This window comes from Danio rerio, chromosome 7 (assembly GCF_049306965.1).
Source record: "Danio rerio strain Tuebingen ecotype United States chromosome 7, GRCz12tu, whole genome shotgun sequence".
In the NCBI taxonomy this organism is placed as follows: domain Eukaryota; kingdom Metazoa; phylum Chordata; class Actinopteri; order Cypriniformes; family Danionidae; genus Danio; species Danio rerio.
The window spans coordinates 21,484,040-21,507,258 of record NC_133182.1 but is presented as its reverse complement, the minus strand read 5'-3'; the positions used below and the strand labels follow the sequence as shown (position 1 = coordinate 21,507,258).

The 23,219-nt window shown below is 35.9% G+C and overlaps 2 protein-coding genes across 2 annotated transcripts in view; both read right to left on the bottom strand.

Moving 5' to 3' along the window:
* The window catches only part of efnb3b (ephrin-B3b), an 888,832-nt gene that overhangs the window by 320,643 nt on the left and 544,970 nt on the right, over nt 1-23,219 (bottom strand). The window lies entirely within an intron of this gene.
* The window catches only part of dnah2 (dynein, axonemal, heavy chain 2), a 306,887-nt gene that overhangs the window by 100,710 nt on the left and 182,958 nt on the right, over nt 1-23,219 (bottom strand). Inside the window, exons 43-47 of the mRNA XM_009303124.5 lie at nt 20,166-20,283; nt 5,296-5,432; nt 2,769-2,906; nt 2,526-2,684; nt 497-649 (exon numbers count right to left, since the gene is read on the bottom strand). Coding sequence (XP_009301399.2) covers nt 497-649; nt 2,526-2,684; nt 2,769-2,906; nt 5,296-5,432; nt 20,166-20,283 — 705 coding nt within the window. The remainder of the gene's footprint in view (nt 1-496; nt 650-2,525; nt 2,685-2,768; nt 2,907-5,295; nt 5,433-20,165; nt 20,284-23,219) is intronic.

Below are 23,219 nucleotides of genomic sequence, written 5' to 3'. Positions count from 1 at the left end.
GACGCAGAGCATCAACACTTTTCATGTAACATTAGCATGAGTATGCATAGATTTGCATTTATTATGTCTATTCCTGCTTTATGCAGACTACAGTCAACTCAAAACTATTTTGTTAGATTTTATTTAAGCTTTTTTTTTTTTTTAAATACGAAAACAATACAAAGGAAACCTACTGGTATATACAGCAACTCCAGCAACAAATAAGAAAATAAAAATTAATTAATTAAATAAAGTAATTACCAAAGTATGATCAATTGTTCCAATAAATCATTGGCAATGCAAATCAAAACTATTTTAATATAGATAGATACATTAAAAAATATCTTTTAATCAGAAATACACTGAATAATAATAGCAATAATAACACAAAATAGCATTTTCTTTAAATGTTTTGTTTGTATGTATGTATGTATGGTTTGTATGTTATTTTGCTATGTTCGATTTAACTACAATAATGGCACAAAAATGACACTTCAGCTTTTGGGTCATCGTTTACCTTGTTAGGGAAACTTCCCTCAATTTCCCGTAGGAAGGTGTCAATCTTCTTTCGTCCTTCCTCGTCTACTGAAGCACACACTGACCATATGAGACTGAAGATGAACCAGAGCTCCACCATCCGACCATAGTTTTCAGAGTCAGCTGGTTTCACCTGACCAATCAGAGAATACACAGTCGTCCTCAGCATGACTAAACAGAAACCAAGCTAAATATCATGTTTAATTTTTCAAGTCAAAGCCTGGCACAATTACTGACAGTAGAGAAATCAACATGAATTAGAATGAGTCTGATTTCATTTTCAGGCGTAACTGTGGCCATACTACCCAACAAGAAATCAACAACACAAAAGGATTTTTAACAATTATTTTCTAATTAATTAATTTATTTATTATATATATATTTTTTTGCCACCATGTACACCTATTACACATAAGAGTAAGAGCAATTTTAGATAATATACTGATTTACATAAAATTGCAACTGATGTTCCAACTTAAAGAATGATCGAAATCATAACTAGAGCTATGTAAGATGTTAACCCTTATGTGCTGTTTGGGATGTTTTCATCCACTCTGGGGTGATTGTGAATCCTAATTTGGCCATAACTTTCTCTGTGCTTCAGCTAGTAGAATGATTTATGGTGACAAATCTTATTTTGACATATTTTGTGAAAATGCTTTGACTTTTAAAAAAACAACAACGATGCACTCTTGGCAAATTGACTACCCTTTAGATATGTTCGGGATGGAATTATCCACTGAATTAAACTGCTGTAAAAATGCATCAGATAAGTTTTTTTTTTCAACTTTAATTGCATAAATCTGTTAATTAAATTGCCAAATTCATAAACTGTCACTGATTAGGTAAAACAAACAACACAAAAATGTGTGGTTTAGTAAATAGTTTTTTTTATTTTCAATATAAAAAAGTAACTTGGACTGGATTTTTTGACCTTTTATCAAAGTCTTGGACATGTGAAACAACATTGCCTTTAATTCATTGGTTTTGATTATTTTTCATTTTTTCTCCCTAATTTACAGCTGTTTTTTTTTTTTTTTACCTCCATTGACTTCCATTATAACCACATTTTTTGATTGCAAAACCACAACACCATATAATAATTTTTGATTGTTGGTGGTTTTCTCTTTTAGGAAGAGATAAAATTAGTAATTTGTGATGTTGATTATTAGTTAATACCATTAACCTTTTAGATTTAAAAAAAGTGTGTGTGCCTGCGAGTGTGTGAGAGTGACCTTTGTGCACTTACCTTGATGTGTCTGAGAAAAATCTAAATATGCATCTCAGCTCTCAGAACTACGTAGAGTAAAAGACTGTGTATTTATGCACATCAAATGCAAAAACAAAAACAGCCACCAACAGTAAATTTAGTGAGAAAAAAATGAAGATTTACATTGTATCAAAGCCAATGTTGTTACTAATCTTTGACATGTCCAAGTCTGTGATAAAAGGTTAAAAAAATCAGTCCACAATTACTTTTTATATTAAAAATACGTCATTTGTGTGTTTTTTTCACCAATTTTATCACATCAATGCATTAATTAATGAATGCCGACAAGTATTTCATTGCTTGTTTTTAACGCAGTTTTAATTATTATTTAGATTTTTTTTAATCGACCAACGCTTATTGGCTCTTAATACACATGCAAGAGAAGTATATAAAATGTGCAGAGCAGTGGCTCATGAGGACCGGGATTGAGAAAAGCTGATTTAAGTAATAGTTCAGACTATATGTACTTCAGTAAATAATAAAATTCAGCTTTGCAGGGGTTACAAATTAGTTTGGTTCTATGAACTCTGCTGTAGAACAGATTTTAGAAGAAATTTCTTCAGATTTTTTGCGTTGCCCAGCACTAATAATTGCACATAATATGGCTTCGGAAGTCCACTTTTATGGTACTTCTTGGTTATTTCAGAGAATAACAGCCCATTTCATGTTGACCAAATGTCATGTGATCCAAATATAGCTGTAATACTGGCTGAACATATCAAGGTGAATGTGATCAGACCCCATTTTCTGCAGTTGCCAGAGAGTGGTAAAGTCTACAGAGCGACGCCACTCCATTCAGCTCAGTGATGGCCACTAGCTCCTTACAGTGAGTCTTCTTAAAAGCGAGAGTATTGTCTATGTAGCGCTCAAAAAGCTGCCAGAGGAGGTCTGTTTCAACCTGAAAGCCAACAAGAGAGAAGATGCAGGACTTTGCCAAATGTTTAACAGTACAGATACTTAAGTTTAATGTTGTATCCCAAACCTTCTGCCGCTTTTCCATCCAGGACTGAACATAAGGCTTCCAGCCCAAGTCAGAGTAGTCGCTGTAAACCATCCCACAGCGAGACACAGTGGCAGGAGACGCCACTGACAGATCCTCCACTTCAAACAGTAATGAGACCTAAAAAACACACTCTCATTAGAACCCAACCGAATAGCTCAAGGGTGAATCTCATGAAACCTGTCAAGAACATAGTGGTGTCCTATTTTACACTAAACAAAATGAACAAGAAGTTAGTATTATAATGTTCATTTATTTAACCTACTGCACGGTGTCACCATGTGGCAACATAATACTTATGTTAATTTGCCTGCCACTGTTTCTTAAAGACCAGCTTTAAAAAAAAAAAAATTGTTGGAAAGAGAAGACCTTAGAGTAGCCAATGATGTGCTTTGGTTAAGTCACATGACATGCTGTGCTATTCTGTGGCATGATATCTGACAAACTGGTGTTTATTGTGAGTAGTTGCTGAAAGCAAATGTAAATGCAATAAAAACAAGATCAAATTATGTCAAATCCACAAAAAAATCTGAAACATCACCTTCAGTAAGTTATGATGACATATTCACAACTCAAAAAGGTTTTGTCAAATTATTTTTTTGTAAATCGATCAAATGTGTTACCAAATTGCAACACTGTGCAATAGTGGAACGTGCAATATTGGAACGAGTTAGCTAACTGTGAACTTTTAAGTTGTAACAATAACAACATGAAAGCTAGTAATATAATGTTGATTACTTGTATGTTAATGACATTTGCATTAAGGATAAAATCTAGTTTTAATGGCAATACTACTTTTGAATGGATATGAATACAGAGAACAGTGTATTAGCGAGCACCACCATATTCTATGGTAAGTGAAAGAAGAAAAGGACAGAACTAGCTCTTCCTGCAGATGAAAGTGAGGGTTAGATGGGTTTTAGTGACCATGAGAATGATGTAGATTGGACATTTGATAAAGACAGTTCAATTAAGTTAGCTCAGAGGCAGATAAGACAGGTGTAGTATAGTATATAGTACAGTATAATATATATAAACATTGTTAGCTAGTAGCTACATTATTCTGATGCATCAGGATATACTAGACTTGTTATTTATTTGTTATAATATTTACTGGTGGAAATATTTATATTTACAGTATGTTATATAAATGATAATACAATTTAAGGTTGGTTTTAATAGTATTCAGCAAAAAATAATGGCATGAATGAAAGCTGTTGGAATATAAGTTGTTGGAAAGTGTGTATAAGGTGTCATTTATATGTTCTGTGTTAAAGCTTATAATACTCCAACACCAAGTAAATAATTTCAACTAACAAAATGATTAATTCTAAAGTAAGTTTTAAATTTGAAATTTCTAAGTTAGATCCACTGTTGGATGTTGTTGCCATATGACAACATTTCATAAAGTACCTTAAAAAAAAATCTAATTTTTTTTACAGCACTTCAAGTTCAGCCATTTTAAGAAAAGAAAAACAGTCAAACATTTTTTTTTATAGATTTATCGGTAGAGGGCGGTAGAGGGTTAAATTTCAGCAATTAATTTAAGTTTTTCAAGTTAATGATAAACTTCCGGTGAAAGCTTAATGTGAATATTTTTAATTTTACAAGGTTGTATTGTAATTACAATACATTCAGTAAAATAGACTTAAGCATTCATTTATTTGTTCAAGCGTAAAACGAGATGAAAGAGGCATGCCTAGACATGGGCCAGTATAAGATTCTGACGGTATAATAACCTTGCATAAAAATATCATGGTTTCATGGTATTGTGATCACTGCTCCAAAATAAATTCTTTTTAAATGTCTGAGTGAATGACAACAACATTTCCAGGTTTTGATGAATAAGTTACTATGCGTACAACCGTTTTCTTTATACTTTTTAAGAACAGTGACTTTTAAAAGCACATTTTTATTTAAATTAATTCAACTTTTTTTTTTGTCTGCAAACACAGTTGATGTTCAAACTATGTGTAATGTTTAAAATGGCTGACAATAATACATATTCTTAATAATAGGAATGAATCTGCCTCATTTTTTAACTGTGCAGAGCTGTAGCTGCTTAATTAGGCCTACTACGCTACTGTGTTTTAATATTGGTCATAATGGTGGTACTTGGACAATTCTTTTCTGAGGTGGTACTTGGTAAAAAAGTTTGAGAACCACTGCTTTAGATAATAAATTGTAAGAGAAATCTTAGTAACATTAGAAATGTCTGTTTGTATTTTCATTTTAAACTAAATAAATAAAACAAACCTAAACTTCTAAATGCTTTATACAGCAAAAAAGAAAACTTTAGAATTTTTTTCCCTCTTTAATACTAGAACAAAATATAACTCAGGCATTTTTTCATGAAACTGAAGAGCGGTATAAATGAAAGAAATGATAAATAGCTCTATGATCGGTTAGTAATGTGAAATGCACAGTATCGGAATCAGAAGTAAAAAAACGCTGGCAGGGCAGCATTTGAGGTTTTTAGTGTGTGCCGAGAGTCGTCTGGCACCAGTACCTGTTCGGGCATGGAGATTCTCTCTCCGTTGATGAGTGTGAGGACTTTGTTGTCGTCCATTACAGAGTTCATGCTCTCGATCCACAGCGTGTCCACTGGCCCGTCAAACACAATCCACTTCTCATCAGGCTTCTCATCTGAGCTCGGCCACACACAGAGGAAGTGTTAGTGCTTCACACACACACACAAATGCACAGAATGAATGTGAATTTTCTAATACGCCTTGGATCTTTTTGTCTCTCTATTTTTCATTTTCTCTTTCTCTTTTTCTCTCTGTCAGTCTCATTCCTCTGCTTTGGTTTTGCAGACACCGCTGAGACTTGCAGGCAATTGCGGTGAAGCCTCTAATTGATCATTTATCTTTTCCTGTCCCTTTATCTGCCCATGTGTGTCTCATTTACTGAACTCAAAACAATAAACACAAACACAGAGCGCAACCCATCTGTCTTATACACTCTGTCTGGAAGCAGCAGGCCCGCTGGCTGCTGGGTAAACGTACAACACCAGACCTGTCACACACAGATACAGAAGTGTCACATCTCCTCTGGGCCTTCTTCACTCTCTGAGCAGAGAAGAAGAGACGTGCACAACAGACACAAACCTTTCTGAGCCACCACAAAACTATGATTAGAAGGCTTAGGTTCAGTATGACATCAGAAAGGGATTCACACACACATATCACACATCAACTTAAAGGGAAGAAGCAGGCAGAAACTAAACAACACCTCTAGCTAGTGTTGCTTATACCTAAAGGTGATGATACATGCGACAACTTTAGAGTAATGTTGCTTGTCTACTTTCCCATTTAGAATGGGCAACAAAATTGTATCTGGATCCCTTAGAATGGTTGTCTGCAATTTTTTGAGTTCCTCCAACCAGAATGCTAGCAGCAAATCAGCTTGGAGCTGTCAGAAAAAGTCTGAAAATTGAGGTAAAGAAGCGTGAACTTATAGTTTATTATTCCAACAAGTTGTCACGTGTCAACACAAAACTTTTTATGTAATTTAATCCTTGCAATGCCGACAATAATAATTTTGGTGTGTTTGTTTTTTGCTTATTTGTTTTGTATTCTTTCTTTTAGTTTTATTTTCCTTTGTTGAGCATTATTTCGCTTGACTTCTGTTATATGATATACAGTGCATCTGGAAAGTATTCATAGCACTTCACTTTTTCCACATTTTATTATGTTACAGCCTTATTCCAAAATGGTTTAAATTAGTTTATGAACAATGTAAAAAAACAATGTGAAAAAAGATATATATATAAAAAAAAAAAACTAAAAAAATCACATGTACATAGGTTTGCCACAAAGCTCTATTTTTAGCTCAGGTTTCCTCTGTTCATTCTTGAGATGTTTCAGCAGCTTAATTACAGTTGATTGAACATGATTTGAAAAGGCCCTAAATAAGGTCCCAGGGTTGACAGTGCATGTCAAAGCACAAACCAAGCATGAAGGCAGGAATTGTCTGTAGACCTCTGAGACAGGATTGTCTCGAGGCACAAAGCTGGGGAAGGTTACAGAAAAAGTTCTGCAGCTCTGAAAGTTCCAATGAGCACAGTGGCCTCCATCACTCGTAAGTGGTAGATATTTAGAACCACCAGGACTCTTTCTAGAGTTGGCTGACCATATAATCTGAGTGATCAGGGGAGAAGAGCCTTAGTCAGGGAGGTGATCAATAACCCAATGGTCACTCTGTCTGAGCTCCAGCGTTTTTCTGTGGAGAGAGTAGAACCTTACAGAAGGACAATCATCTGTGTAGCAATCCACCAATCAGGCCTGAATTGTAGAGTGGCCAGACAGAAACCACTCCCGCCTGGAATTTGCCAAAAGGCATCTGAAGGACTCTCTTTAGAAACACAATTCTCTGGTCTGAAGAAACTAAAATTGAACTCTTTGGAGTGAATGCTAGGCGTTACGATTGGAGAAAACCAGGCACCGCTTATCACCAGGCTAAAACCATGGTGGCAGCATCATGCTGTGGGGATTTTCAGCAGCAGGAACTGGAAGACTAGTCATGATAAAGGGAAAGATGAATGCAGCAATGTACAAAGACATCCTGAACGAAAACCTGCTTCAGAGTGCTCTTGACCTCAGAATGGGGCGACGGTTCATCTTCCAGCAGGACAATGACCCAAAGCACATAACCAAAATATCAATGTAGTGGCTTCACAACAACTGTGAATGTCCTTGAGTGGCCCAGCCAGAGCCCAGACCTAAATCCTATTAAACATCTCTGGAGAGATCTGAAAATGGCTATACACCGTCACTTAAATAGGTACTGCAAAGAGCAATGGGCAAACATTCCCTAAGACATGTGTGTCAAGCTTGCCTTTTGGCATCATATTCAAAAAGGCTGTAATTGCTACCAAAGGTGCATCAACAAAGTATTGAGCAAAGGCTGTGAATATTTGTGTACATGTGATTTTACAGGGTTTTTTTTAATAATTTGCAACAATTTCAAAAAATCTTTTTTTCACATGGTCATTAATGAATTTAATCCATTTTCAAATAAGACTGTAACATTAAAAAATCTGGAAAAAGTGAAGCGATATGAATACTTCCCGGATGCACTATATACTTTTGCTCTTGCATTCAGCTAGTGAGAGCTGTAAATGAATGTTAAACTGTACAATCGGGGATTGGAGCAAGCTGCTGGGAACGAACAGGAACAATGAATTTTTGTTGTGTTAAATAGTTGCCCTTTGTCTCACATGGTTGACTGCTAACTGCAACATTGCCAAGAGTATCTGGGCAACATTGCTCTAAAATGGACCCTGCGTTAATGTTGGGTACCGAAACCCGGTGCCATTATAGCACAGGTACATTTGTGTAACCGGTATGTACCGGACCAAATCAGGATATGAATTTCGGTGCCACTAGTGCTGCGACAAGGACGTAAGAGGCATCAAGGGGTGCATCAATAGCACACAGGTACGCATTGTCACACCATCCCTAAACATTTAATTCTAAACAACTGAAGAATACGGACAGGCGATGTCAGGCATTTGTTCTTTCCATTCAATGTGCTGCATCAAATCCCATTGAAAGAGCACTCTTCCACCAGTCTTTACTTAATGCTTACATCAAATACCTGTGAAATAAATGTTCCTGAATGAAAGTGAAACTGCTTAAGTTGAAAATTAAAAATGAAACACCTGAAATTACATGAAACTCTAGAGGAAACATGGATAGCGTGGTGACGCAATGACGTTAATCGATCTATAACATGTAAGACGGGATAATGAAAGGAACATTCAAAAAGCAACTTATGTAAACACCTTGATTATATTATTGTCTTAATCAGATTAAGGCAAACCATTAAATTACTAATAACCATATAAACATAACAAGCCCCAACCCTAGAAAAAAAGAGTTCAGTATTTCGATGACAGCCTTTCCACTAATGTAATTTCATAATGCATATCTTAAATTCATGCTAACCAGCAAAGATCAAAGGAAACATATTAATGTAATTCAAATATATAAAATATGAATTGATGTTTACTTTAAACTTCATTTATATTGTTCTATTACATTTAAAAAAAAAAGATTTTGTCAAATGAAAGATTTTTCTAGAGTCATCCACCATAATTTTGTGGCTCTAAGGTATCAGTTCAGGCACCCCTTTGGCACCAGTACCGTTTTAAAAGTATCGATTTAGCAGCGGTATCAAAATAACCCCAAACAATACCCAAACCTCCCTGCGTATCTTTCGGATAAGATGTTAAACTGAGGTCCTTAGTAGGGGGTTATCCCCAGCATCCTGGCCAAATTTGCCCACTAGAGGTTCCCACAATGTGTAAAGTGCTTTGAGTGTCCAGAAAAGAGCTAAATAAATGTAAAGTATTATTGTTATTATTTAATAGAATAAATAAAAATACAATCAAATAACTTGCAAATACCTGACATGATTGGTTACCAGCATTCTTCAACACATTTTCTTTTGTCTTAACAGAGAGAAAAAAAAAAACTTGCATTAACTTTTAATTTTACCATTTCTTTGTGTAAATATGATGTAGATTGGTTACTGATTCAATTCAGTACCTTTATTTTTTAAGTTGCTGGAATTTTTGGAACAACCTAGGGGTGAGTAAATGGTGAGTCAATCTTTATTTAAACAGAAAAAAGAAACTGAAGGAGGCCCTAAAAAGAAAGAACACTCTGGATGGTGAAAAACTGGATTATTATTGGCTGGTCTCCACTGATTCATTGTTTTCTTTTAAGTCAAAATGGCCACAGAGTTCAGGAAAGAGTTTATCGTACAGTATGAGGGCAACAGACTTGACAAATAAGGTTAAAGTTATGGGGAAGAAGAAAGGCACACACTAAATGAAAATTTAATTGCTGAGGAAGCAGAAGAAAAAGAGAGTTCTAGGCAAAATTAAATAAACAAACAGCCTGAGGTGTCTGAATCAGCTATTCAGATCAGAATCCATTAGATCTGTGCATTACCGCGCGAGAGCTAAGACAAAACGACTGCATTAAAAAGCAAATGCACTACAGCTAAATGTTGTAATTCCAGTCCGCTCTCCAAAAGCTATTCAATATGGCTCTTGAAGGGGGAATGAATTTAACCATAATGACGACTAAAGCATTTGTGTGGGAAGTAACCAGGGAAGGCTGTTTTGTAGTAATCAATACCAGACTCTTAGAATTCCTCGAAAAAGCAGATAATCTGCTGGGCAGAAGTAAAAAATCGACTTTTTAATACCAAAACTACAGCACATCATATTATACCTCCATTTATTGAAATAAATATCACACAAACATTTGAAGATTTTTTAAAAAACTTTATAATATCTACTTGACATCAAAACAACTCTCTGGAGTATTTAATATTGACTGCCTGATCGTAGGACTCTGAAATGAGATATTTTTGTATAAACTACAATGTTAAACGGGATGTTATACTTCATCCCTATTTATTACTTTATTTGTAAAGCATAGCTGTTTAATAATTAAGAGAATTAAAGAATTGACCTTAAATGGAGCTTTGAGGTAATATAACCATGTATAAAACAGTTCTGTCTGGTTCTTTAATCTGATTGGCTGATAGCAGTGCCATATTCTGCAAATAACAGCACTCGTCCAGCCTCTTCACTTCACCCTTGTGTATTACTACGCCCACATACAACAACAAGCAGAGGACACTCAACAGTTTGACAAGTACACCTGTTGGACAACATAATGTACTTTTGAGGCTTTTTTAGTTAAGCATGTAGTTGTTTAGATTGCAACTATGCAGTTTATTTATAAGGAAAATGTCTATTTTAAAATATTTATATTTTATGAGAGACAAAGCATCGGTGGCCATTAGCCTGTCTTTGAGCAAAGACGATTGACGATGTTCATCCACAAGATGGCAACAGAGACAGCATAACAAGCCCTTAGAGAAAAACAGCGTAATTTCAAACTACAACTGATCAAATCCTTATTTAACAGGTAAATGACTTTCTAAGTCAATCTCTCTCTTTTGTATGTTGTAGTGCTGTATTTAGACCATAGTAATATTGCTGCAGAGAAATACTAGAAAATCTCTAGAAACCAAGATGGCATTTCATGCCGTTCAGCCTTATAATCTTAAAATGTAAGCAAAATCACCTTTTTCTTCATCACTCTAGATATTACGCTAGAGAATCATTCAAATACTAGCTGAATAAACAACGGTTTCTGCTGTTCTAATGTCAGATGCAGATGTGAAGGAATGACAGAAGAAAGCAGTTCCTCTTACAAAAAGGTTTTGAGACTGTCAGTGTTTGATTTTCTTTTTTATACAGACGATTATGCCAACTTTTATTATCGAACTGTAGTATAAACGCAATATCACACTTGTAGCAGTGCAATGTGGCTGTATATCGTCACTGGTGCGGGCCTGCTGCCTCGTGCCAATGCACGTCTCCCACCAGTGACAATTTACAACCACAGCGCACTGCTACTAGTGTGATATTGCTCATATAAACTGCAATGTTAAACGGTTAAACTGCAATAACCATCAACTGATTTAAAACATTGTAAAAATCACTCTGTGGCATTTAAATAGTCCAACCGAGACATTCTGATTAAATTCAAATCTATACTTCATGCCTATTTATTACTGTATTTGTAAAGTATAGCTGTTTATTAAGAGGGTTAGTGAATGAAGCTTTGGGGTAATATAACCAAATATACAGTGCTCAGCAAAAATTAGTACACCCCCTTTTGAAAACTAAGATCTTTATACATTTCTCCAATCAAGCCAATAATTTTAGTGCACTCAACAACAGTTTTATAGACAGTTATATTTTCTGTTTATTAAAATGTTATTTATTATTTATCCCCAACATATTAAATTGTTTGCTGGTCTTTAAACTGTGATCTTCAGTTTTTTGTTATATTAGCTCCAGTTTTGGCTTTGGTCCTGACTAATCAAATGTGTATGCACAAATATAGTATTGTAAAGCATCGTATAGAAAATATGAATTTAAAAGAGAGTTCTGTGAGGAGTGTACTTTATGCTGAGTACTGTAGATATTCAACCATTCCAGACACAGCCATACGTCATCTAAATATCTAAAGCTTCTGGTTTCCTTCAGAATTCCTTAATCTATACGCAGGAGCTGGTTATGATCTTGGATAAAGCAAAAGTTGAACCTACTAGAACAGTACTGACAGACCTGCACCATACGCCCTGGCAGTAAACTTCAAATTAGAAAGTAGAATTTTGACCTTCAAGATCCAGACGTACATGCATAAAAAAACATACTCATTTCCAATTATCCCACACATTCATCAAAGTACAATTAGGGCAGAATCTCTGGTCCACAGGCAACATCAACCCTGCGGTGAAAGAATTGAGAGGAATGGCTTCCAGGGCCCACTCTGTCATAAAAAGGCAATGTCCTGTAGAGATTTCAATTAAAATTAGGCCGAAAATATTACAATCGGTAATTGAGGCCATTGCTTTTTTATGGCAGCGAGGTGTGAGGTCCACTAACAAACCACAAACTCGCCAAATAGGAAAAACACCCAACTGAGAGCTTGCCTGTTGAATTCTGCATGAGGACAGTAAACATAACTCCAGAAATAATGCAAGCAGGGTATAATTAGGCTTATATCCATTAACTATGAGGACACAAAACAGGCAATTAAATCCTGGAACAACTTACAACTTAGTGGTCTCAGAACGTGGCATTATAAAATGCTGTAAGTTCAAGAGCTGAGCAAAGAAAACAAAACAAGCCTCTCACTACAAACTGAGGGTACATTTACACAACAAAACTGCACAAAAAAATGTAAAGAGTTTCAGAAAAGTCTGTATACAGACGACCACTTGGTCAAAATAATGTCTGTTCACATAGGTCCATGAAAATACTAAAATAATTAAACATCCCAGGCCAATAAATGTTACTTTGTAAAGAAAGAAACACTGTGACTGTTTCTCAATTACAAGAACAAAAAAACAAAAACAAACTTTTGTTCTCTTGGTGAGCGGACTTGCCGGGTTATTTTGGAAGAACGAACTCAGAAGAACACGAAACACGTCCTGTGAGAAATCAGATGCAGTGTTCTTCCTGATGGTCACACGACCTTCACATATTTTTAACTGAAAACTTTTGAAACATTACAGCATTCATTCAACAATTTATTATTTTTATCCTTTTCAATATACAAATATAACATGCACAAAAACTTTACAAATATCCTTTGCACAATAAAAATAAAACATATTTTAATATGAATTTCAGCAAATAAACACCCTTAATTTGTTTACGCTTTTATTTAGATTTTCATGTTAGTGTTTACTTTCACTGCCTCATTTAGGGCAACTCCTGAGATAAATAAGTGACATCTCTGAACTTTAATAATAAACAGGTATATAGAATGCTGTGCTTCCTACTTCTTTTATTCAGTCGCAATAACTTCTGGTACTTTGTTGAAAAAATATGTTTTTTTATTATTTTTGTCTGTTTTTCTTTTCATTAAACAATTGCATTGTTATTGCTAAGATGAAATATTAATCACTTCTCATGAGTGTGAGATGCCTTGCATACTAATGAAGCACTTTTACAAAAGTAGATGAAGCTGATAGAAATGCAAAGGCCTGATTGTATAAAATATTAAATGTTATGCAGAGAATTCGTAGAAAAAGATGACGTCAGTATGGGTGTGGCCAACAGAGGACTGGAGAAGGATTGACATGTGACAAATCCCACTAAACTTCACCTGTTAACATCAGCTGTGTATAAAAGCTAGAGTTAGGAAATTAAAACTGTTGTGCACCTCCTAAATGTAATTATTGCATTGCATTGAGGATTACCAGAATTCTGTAAATCAAATCTTCTCCTGACCTTTTTTATTGAACACGCGTGAAATTAGTACATATTCCAACAACTTCTTGAGTGAGTTTTGAGCTCAAGTCTGCATCCAAGCATCCTCAATATCAAGAACGCATCCGGGAACTTTTACGCATCCTCCATTCTTGCGGTCTTGAATTTTAAACTAAACTTTGACTTTACATGTGAACACAAGGATGCAAGAACACTGAAGAATGCATTTTGAGAAACAGCCTATGCTTGTGCGCACATACAGTTTTGTGTCCAGCCATTGTTGCTTTGCAGTTAACAAAGAGACGCTTGAGAAAGAGACATTTCAAAAGTTGGTGTTTTTTTTTGGCAACCAAAATGGCTTTTTCATGAGAATAAAGTGGCTGAATTGCATACAAAAGTTTTCTGTTTTAGTAAAGAAAAAAATGGCCTTCAGGTTCAAGAACAGATTAATTCTTTGATTAGACTGAACCCCACTAAAACACAAATGAAACTAAACAAATAAGTCATCTGTAAGTAACACACAATGTTATCTGGCCCAGAAATGTACACCTGTCCTCTTTGAAAAATGGCCATTTTCTTAGGCCCATACTCAGCAAACAACCTAGCAAAAGGAACAAGAAAGCTGAAAACACTGCAGAATAAACAAAGAAACAAGATAAATGGCTGTTTTTCTAGCAAACCAAACGAAATAGAGTCAGAGCTGGGGTTTCACTATTACTCAATAAACAAAGTTCAGTGAAAACTGGATACAGGCAGTCCAGTATTTCTAACAATGCAGGAAATATAGTTGGTACTGTAAGCAACCTGTCTATTTCACCTTTTAGTCGACCTAAAAACACAACTGTCATCACCCTGTCATGTCTCTAAATGCTAGTATGTGAACAGTTACTTCTGGCTTCCATATAGCACGTCTGTTGTACAGCTTAATTAATATTTTTCTCCCTTTTATTCAGCATTTTTCTCCTTTTAATTCTCCTTGACTCATTTTCTTTGGCAGATGCACCATTGCTCGTCATGCCAATGAAGACTATTATAACATTAAAAGGGAAACAGAGGGGAGGAAGAGACTGCAGAAGTCCAGAGAGAAACACAGGCATCTGGGGAACGCCACAGTCTTGGCTCAGTCAGACAGAATCAAAGGAGTAGAGTAGCTCGCATACACTCCAGTGGGTAAACCGTCAAGAAATCATTTTCAATTTCTGTATAATGTCTTTCCATACAACACTAAGAAGAACATATTTTGAGGGATTTTCATAGTAGTCAGTGGTAGGCTTAGACAAAACATGTTTAAAGGTTAAAACAATTCAACAGGATTAACTCATTAGAATCTGGGAGCTCAACTGCTCAATAACTTCAGCAAAAATAACTGCTCTGTAATATTACACATGAGAGAAATGATTTGCAGCCATTATGAGTGGATACCTTGTCAGCCATTCTTAAATTTTGCATTATTATCATTCTTAAGTACAGTAAGCTGCAAATGTTTGTACTGCAGCTATTAGTCAATAATTCAGATTAATTTCCAAATAAAATAAAGCAGAAAGAGTCAGAGAGTGTTCTCACGCACACCAGTTCCTGATTCCCCCTGATTACAAACACACAGCTGGTAACTCATGACGGACTGATTAGCTGGACTTTATATTCACCCCCCACACACACAGACACACGTTAAGAAGGCTTGTTTTGCCTAGCAAACATTACAAAGCACTTTTTTGGTTTCTCTTGCCTTGTCTGTTTTCTGTTTTCATTCTTTGCCTGGGGTCTGTTCTTTGTACATGGATTACTCAATTAGCTGGATTTGGATATTGACGATTTGAGACTTGTTGTCACAGTAACAGTTCTGGTAGTTAAAATGTGCGTAGAAGCAGGTTCATTTCGTATAGAATTAGATTGGGTCAGTTTGGTGAAAATTTCTTACAGTAGTTATGTACACTTGGAAAAATAGTGTGTGTATATATATATATATATATATATATATATATATATATATATATATATATATATATATATATATATATATATATATATATATTTTACTATATATAATAAAAAAAAAACTAATGCAATCTGCAATCTCCGAAATAAAAGTACAAAGACTGCCACCTGGTGATTCAAAGAAAAATTTATTGATATGAACTTTTTAGACACAAACACGTACATGCACAATATTCCATTTTTTTTAAAAGAAGGATAATAATTTATGCAGTCATGCACAAGTTTTGATCGCTAATATGCCGGTGATTGATTCCTTTACCGATATCAAAATGCTTTTTTGATGCTAAATTAATTTATACAGTTATTCCTTACGCTGATTTAAAAAAAAACTTGAGTAGGCCTAGGCTACTATAATGAAAATCTTTTCTAAATGTAGAACTAAATACATTGATATGCATTGAAATACATGATGAATACTCTTGACCAGGAAAGTGTAAAGCCTGCAGCTCACAACAAATGTGGAAAGTTATTAATAACAATTGCGTGTCATATTTAACAAACCGTTTACTGCTAATTTGATGTGATTTTGCTCACATGTTTAATTGAATATTAATCTTATGATGTCATTACCCTGCTGTGCCATCAGCCAATCATCTCACTGCTGATCATGATTTTGAGGATCGACAGATCTGTCCTTCACAACACATGCAGCGATCTCAGATCAGTTAATCCAGACATATTAATCTGATTCACGAACTTGTTTGAAGAACCAAATTAGCCAGAGATCAGTTATCTAGATAAACAAATCCAGGATCAGCCAATTCATGTTAGATCATTTAAGTGAGGTACGAAGGACAGACCCCTGAACAATTGCCTGTGTTTTGAGCATGTATTTTGGATTTACTTTATGTTACTTTATGCTAAACTGCTTGTGGATCCTCACGTTCATTGTTCAGCATCTTTTGTGACAGAGAGAAAGAAGAAAAGTGATGGAATTTAAGACGTACTGTATGTTAGTTAAGTCAAGTAAAATAGAAGTGAAAGAGGTGAAAACAGATACAGACAACATCAAAAATACTAAAAGACCAGATGAATGTCACAGCAACTGACAATAGACCAAGATACACTGGAATAAAGAGCATATTAAATATGTAAAAATAATATTAATATTAATTTCGATAATAATAATATAAATAATAATAATAATAATAATAATTATTATTATTATTATTATTATTATTATTATTATTATTAAAAAAACTATTAAATTAAATAGTCTATTTTTTAGCCAAAGACTCATGCATCCATAAAGCAATAATTAAGAAATATCAGAATTCCACAATGTACCTATTGTGATTGGCTTTTAAGTCTACTTTAGACAGATTGACAAACTTCATATTGGACTGTACACAAAACAGGCACAATAAGGATGAAAAATACACACAAACACAGCCAATCCCTGCTGCTTTAGCAGGCTGTAATGCGATCAAAGAGAAAAACTAAGGGGAAAAAAACAAGCTATGTGATTTCCTGTGATACTCCAGAGAAAAGCTTTGTGGGTAGAGACCACGCTGAACGGGATGGTAAAAAAAGAAAACTAATCAGCAAACTTTTCTAGAAGTCATTTTCCCTCATTCTTTATGTCGTTGTCATCCATTTGTTCTTTCTTGTCACATCAGGATTCATTGACCCATTATCTTTCCTCTGTCTCTGACAGAGCTTCAGCTGATGTCGCAGAACACCTGCTTTCAGCAACTTTCTAGCAACTTCTAGATGAACGCAAGCCTTAATATAAAATCGAAACTGCATTCACAACACATTTTTCCACTACATGTCATTCGAGAAGCAAGTTACAAGAATAAATATATCTGTGATTAATTACTGTAACAGACAATGGGTGTTCCAATTTTCATAATATGAATTATCATTGGAATATATTCCAATAAATATTCCAATTATTTTTTATGTATTATTTTTGTAGTGAGATGCCACATGTGCTGTTAATATCAAAGTCAAACAGCATTAAGCTACTGAGATAACAACAATAAAAAAAATAAATAAAAAAAAATGGCACCTGTGGGCAACATCTTTTCTATTATTACTATTTTATGTCCCAACAAGAGCATGGTCATGTTTCTTTAAACTTTACTTATACTGCAAATCATTCAGCGTTACAATTATTACCATTAAAATGTCCATTAAAATGATACCCTTTCAGACTTAAGACAAATCAATACTATGAGTGCAAAACAAATTCACTGAGAAGCTTCTTCTTTTAATGAGACACCTGAGCTTGTTTTTCTGAAACAAGTTTTGACAGTTCTGGGGGCAAATGCATTTGGTGTTGTATTGATGTGAAGGAGACAGAAGCATGAGAGCAACGATTAAAGAGCGCTGCTGCAGAAATCTACGGCAGACTGCTGTCTTTATATGCACATATATTTGACTGCAAGTGTGATCCAAGCAAATGGCTGAATCCAAATCTAACACATGGTTTCAAATCTTTAAACTCAAGCGAAGCTGACATTTACACAGCTAACAGAAGGTATACTAAAATGTTTACAAATGCTTTAAAAAAGTTAACAAAAGAACAAAGAAGCACAGAACAAAGAAAGAAATGTACATACTGGCCATTCTCAAAACAAAACAAAACAAAACACAAAAAGTAGACAAAACAAACCTGCAAAGCCTTCCTCTTCAAAGAAGAGATTAACAGAACAATGAAGCAAAAACAAATGAAACAAAATTAAATTAACAAACAAAAAACAAAAACAAAACAAAACAAAACAAAACAAAATCCATTTTAGACTGATAGAAAAAACATTCAACATCTATGAGTATGGTATGGGTATGGGTACACCGATATACACAACCAAGAGTTATTCTGAAAATGTAGCCCTATATTCATTTCTGAGAGCAGCAAATATGTCCCAGGAGGTTCGTTTCTTTGCAGTTTTTGTTTTCGCAAATACGCTAGAGGCTGATTCGCACGTAAATCAACTAATGTTAATCAACCAGAGGTCGCTGTCGCCAGACTGACTGACCAACCGACCGATACCCCAACCCACCCTTTCCCTAAACCCAGCCGACAGTGTTTTGAAAAGCAATCCGGAAAAAGAAAAGCCCCCTTATTTTTACCACATTTTCAGATTTTACCACATTCTCAGCCTGTTCTTTACTTGTTTATTTTATTTTTTTACCTTTGCTTTACCCGCTTTCTGGAACCCCTCTTCGTCGGACTCGAACCTCGTCATTGCAGTCAACTTCTCTCTGCATCTCAATGTCTGCTCACATTTACCGCGAGCAACTGGACAAACTGGTAACAGCGGGAAAGCCGTCCATACGGAGATAAGCAGTCGGCTGCTACCACAAAAAGGAATGGTGTCAAACCACAACACAGTGTTCGTTTTAAAGACGAAATGCAGCCATACCTACTTCTGATTGCATAATTTGCCTTCTCCAGAAACGTATATAGGGACACATTTTCAGAATGAGTCTATGTTGCATACACCTCTTAGGTATAATAAAGATATTCAAGAGTTTTAAAAGATTGGATGCAGAAAGGAATTTATAAATTTCTCGTTCTGATAGCATGTTCATTCATTTTCTTTTCGGCTTAGTGCCTTTATTAATCTCAGGGTCACCACAGTGGAATGAACCGCCAACTTATCCAGCATATGTTTTACGCAGCGGATGTCCTTGCGGGTGCAACCCATCACTGGGAAACACCCATACACTCTCATTCACACACATACACTACTTACAATTTTAGCTTACCCAATTCACCTGTGCTGCATGTCTTCGGACTTGTGGGGGAAACCAGAGCACCCGGAGGAAACACACGCAAACGCGGGGAGAACATGCAAACTCCACACAGAAATGACAACTAACCCAGCCGAGGCTCGAATCAGAGACCTTCTTGCTGTTAGGCGACAGCACTACCTACTGTGCCACCATGTCACCCCTAATGGTATATTATATTTTCAAAAACTTTGTTAGGTCCAGAACTGAATCCACCTCTCTTTTTTTATATTTGTGCTTAAGATTGGTCATAAGGGCCTTCAGGGTTCCCTGGGGGGATAGTCCAATCATTGCTTGGCTTGACCTGTCCTCTACTAGTCATTTCTCAGAGGCTACAGTAAAATGCTTAGCTATAAAGCACACTAAGGAAAAAGATTGTCAACAAGAAGAGGGTGTAACGGAAGAGTATAGCAATACATTTACTTGATCTAAAATTCCCAAATGCCATCTCATTCCTTTTAATTTTTGTCACGGAACTTATTGCTTGGACATATGCTGTGGAAATGTGAAAAAATACACATTTTCTGAATGATGTGTACATTATCTTATCTGAAAAGATTGAATAATTTTGTACCAATGAACCCTTTCTTATTATGACTGAGTGATGATGTAAATTAAATGTGGGTGAAACTGGAGCACCCAGTTGAAACCCACAAGAAAATGGGGAGAACATGCAAACTCCACACAGATTGGTCCAACCGGGACTCGAACCAGCAACATTCTTGCTGTGAGGCAACCATGCTTACCACTCAGACATCGACCGAAAAAAAAATATAAAAATAAAATAAATTAAAACAAAAATAAATAAAATGAAACAAACACTATACCTGCACAGGCCATCCTCATTAGTGAGGAGAGGACGCCGTCTGTCCACTCATTGGTGGAAAGGTTGTATTCACCGTACAGCTCTCCCAGACTCACTGCCTTTGGGTTTAAGGGACACTCCTAAAGGGTCAAAAGCAAATGACAAAGGTTAGATTTCTAAAGAGGAGGGAACCAATCATCTGTGGGAGAGGATTCAAGCAGAGTTGAAATACAGCAGTGAGAGACTGATACAGAGGAGGACTCAAGTGTGTACGTGTACGTGTGTGTGTGTGTGTGTGTGTGTGTGTGTATGTGTGTGTGTGTGTGTGTTATATGGAGTGGAGGTAATGAGGAAACAGGGTGAGGTGATGTTTGCATGGAGAGATAGAGATAGGCACCAGAAATAGATATGCAAAGAGGGGGGTGTTGAGTCAGATATGAAAGAGTGAGGAGACAGGCATTGAGAGATGGAGAGACAGAAGGAAGGAGAGAGAGAGAGAGAGAAAGGGAGGATGCAAATAGAAATGGCAGCTTGAGTCACAGAATGAGTGGAGAACAAGATGGACCCCCAAACAGTAAAGTACTACACGCACTAGGCAAAAAGCATCTAGAGATATAAACCAACAGAGATTTAGACTCACACATACATACACACACACACACACACACACACACACACACACACACACACACACACACACACACACACACACACACACACACACACACACACACACACACACACACACACACACACACACACACACACACACACTCATATGCTAACAACAGGACACCAAACCCACACAGTCACACAATCACCACAGGTGCCCAAACCCACAGAGAATTAGACAGTGACAGGGGCAGGGGCGAAAGCAATGGAAGGAGAGAGCGAGAAATAGGCTATGTTCATAACAGAAAGCTACCTTACTGAATACAGTGCTGTATACGGTGTACTCTGGTGGAATGAAGTTTAAAGTTAATGCTAGTGTGGTTTTACTGCGTACTGCAAAGCACTAAAAAACTACTAAAAACACAACTTTGTGTGGTTGGCATAGTGATGTCCTCATTAATTATTACATAAAGAAGTGCTGTTGGAAAATGAAGACCAAAGTAAAAAACCTGGTCTTTACAAATATGTGATTTCTTGAAAATTGCGTCTTTATAATACCATGTACTCATTCAACTCCCATAGAAAGGCTGATCATCCATGTAATACATTTTTTTTATGCAAGACTTTGACCCCGTAACTCAGAAAACGAGTAAAGCAGTTCCTTTAAACTGAAAAACTAAAATAATGAAATGGCCAGCCAAGAGTCCTGATGTAAACCTTGAAAATCTCTGAAAAATCCTTAGATGGTTATGACTAAAAACACTATACAGTCAGAATAAAATACTTTGTTATAAAGGATTATTATTATTAATCCTTATTATCATTATAATTATTATAATATCGCAATTGCCAATAAAAAACAGCAGTATGCTAAAATTCCCCTGACCTCATGTTTTACAGTGCATCCGGAAAGTATTCATAGTGCTTTTGGATTGAATTGATGTATTTCCACAAAATTCTACACACAATACTCCATAATGACAATGTGAAAAAAGATTTTTTGAAATTGTTGCAAATTTATTAAAAATAAAAAACCCTGAAAAATCATATGTACAAAAGTATTCACAGCCTTTGCTGTGAAGTTCTAATTTCAGCTCAGGTACATACTGTTTCCACTGATCATTCTTGAGATGTTTCAGCAGCTTAATTGGAGTTCACCATTTGAAAAGGCATACACCTGTCTATATAAGGTCCCAGGGTTGACAGTACATGTCAAAGCATAAACCAAGCATGAAGACAAAGGAAATGTCTGTAGACCTCCGAGACAGGATTTTCTCAAGGCACAAGGCTGGGGAGGGTTACAGAAAAGTTTCTACTGCTCTGAAAGTTCCAAAGAGCACAGTGAACTCCATAATCCGTAAGTGGAAGATATTTGGAACCAACAGGACTCTTCCTAGAGCTGGCCGACCATATAAGCTGAGTGATCGGGAGAGAAGGGCCTTAGTCAGGGAGGTGATCAATAACCCGATGGTCTCTCTGTCTGAGCTCCAGTGTTCTTCTGTGGAGAGAGTAGAACCTTACAGAAGGAAAATCATCTCTGCAGCAATCCACCAATCAGGCCTGTATGGTAGAGTGGCCAGACGGAAGCCACTCCTTGCCTGGAATTTGCCAAAAGGCATCTGACGGACTCTCAGACCATAAGAAACTGAATTGTCTGATCTGATGGGACTAAAATTGAACTCTTTGGAGTGAATGCAAGGTGTTGCGTTTGGAGAAAACCAGGCACTGCTCATTACCAGGCCAATACCATCCCTATAGTGAAGCATGGTGGTGGTTATTGCTGCCAAAGGTGCATCAACAAAGTATTGAGCAAAGGCTGTGAATACTTACTGTGTGTACATGTGATTTTTCAGTTTTTTTATTTATTTTTAATACATTTTCAACAATTAAAAAATATTTTTTCACACTGTCATTATGGGATATTGTGTCTAGAATTTTGAGGAAACAAATGAATTTAATCCATTTTGGAATAAGGCAAAAAAAGTGTGAAAAAAAGTGAAGCGCTATGAATATTTTCCGGATGCACTGTACATTTGTTGTTTAGCACATAAATGATTCCTCAATTCTTGTCCCAGTTTAGTTTCAGCTTTAATTAAACCTGTCTGAATAAGCCAATCAAGGTCTTTAGTTTCACTTGAAAATTGTAGCCAGGTTAGCTGGAGCACGACTGGAAACAAATGCAGCAAAAACTATAAGAATAGAATACTATTCCTAACATTACAGAGTGCGATAAAAAGAGGGGTATATTTGGAAGGGATCTAAACAGATAAACAAATGATTTTGACAGCATCAATAAAACAGTCTGTCAGACCTCACCTGCATCTCTCTCTCAAACAAACACACATCATTAAAGAAGGAAGAGCTGAGAAACACATATTCCCCCTCCACAGCCCCACTCTTCTATTTTTACCCACATCAGGATGAGACACGTGAAAATGGTTACAAAGAATGAATGAGAACAGAA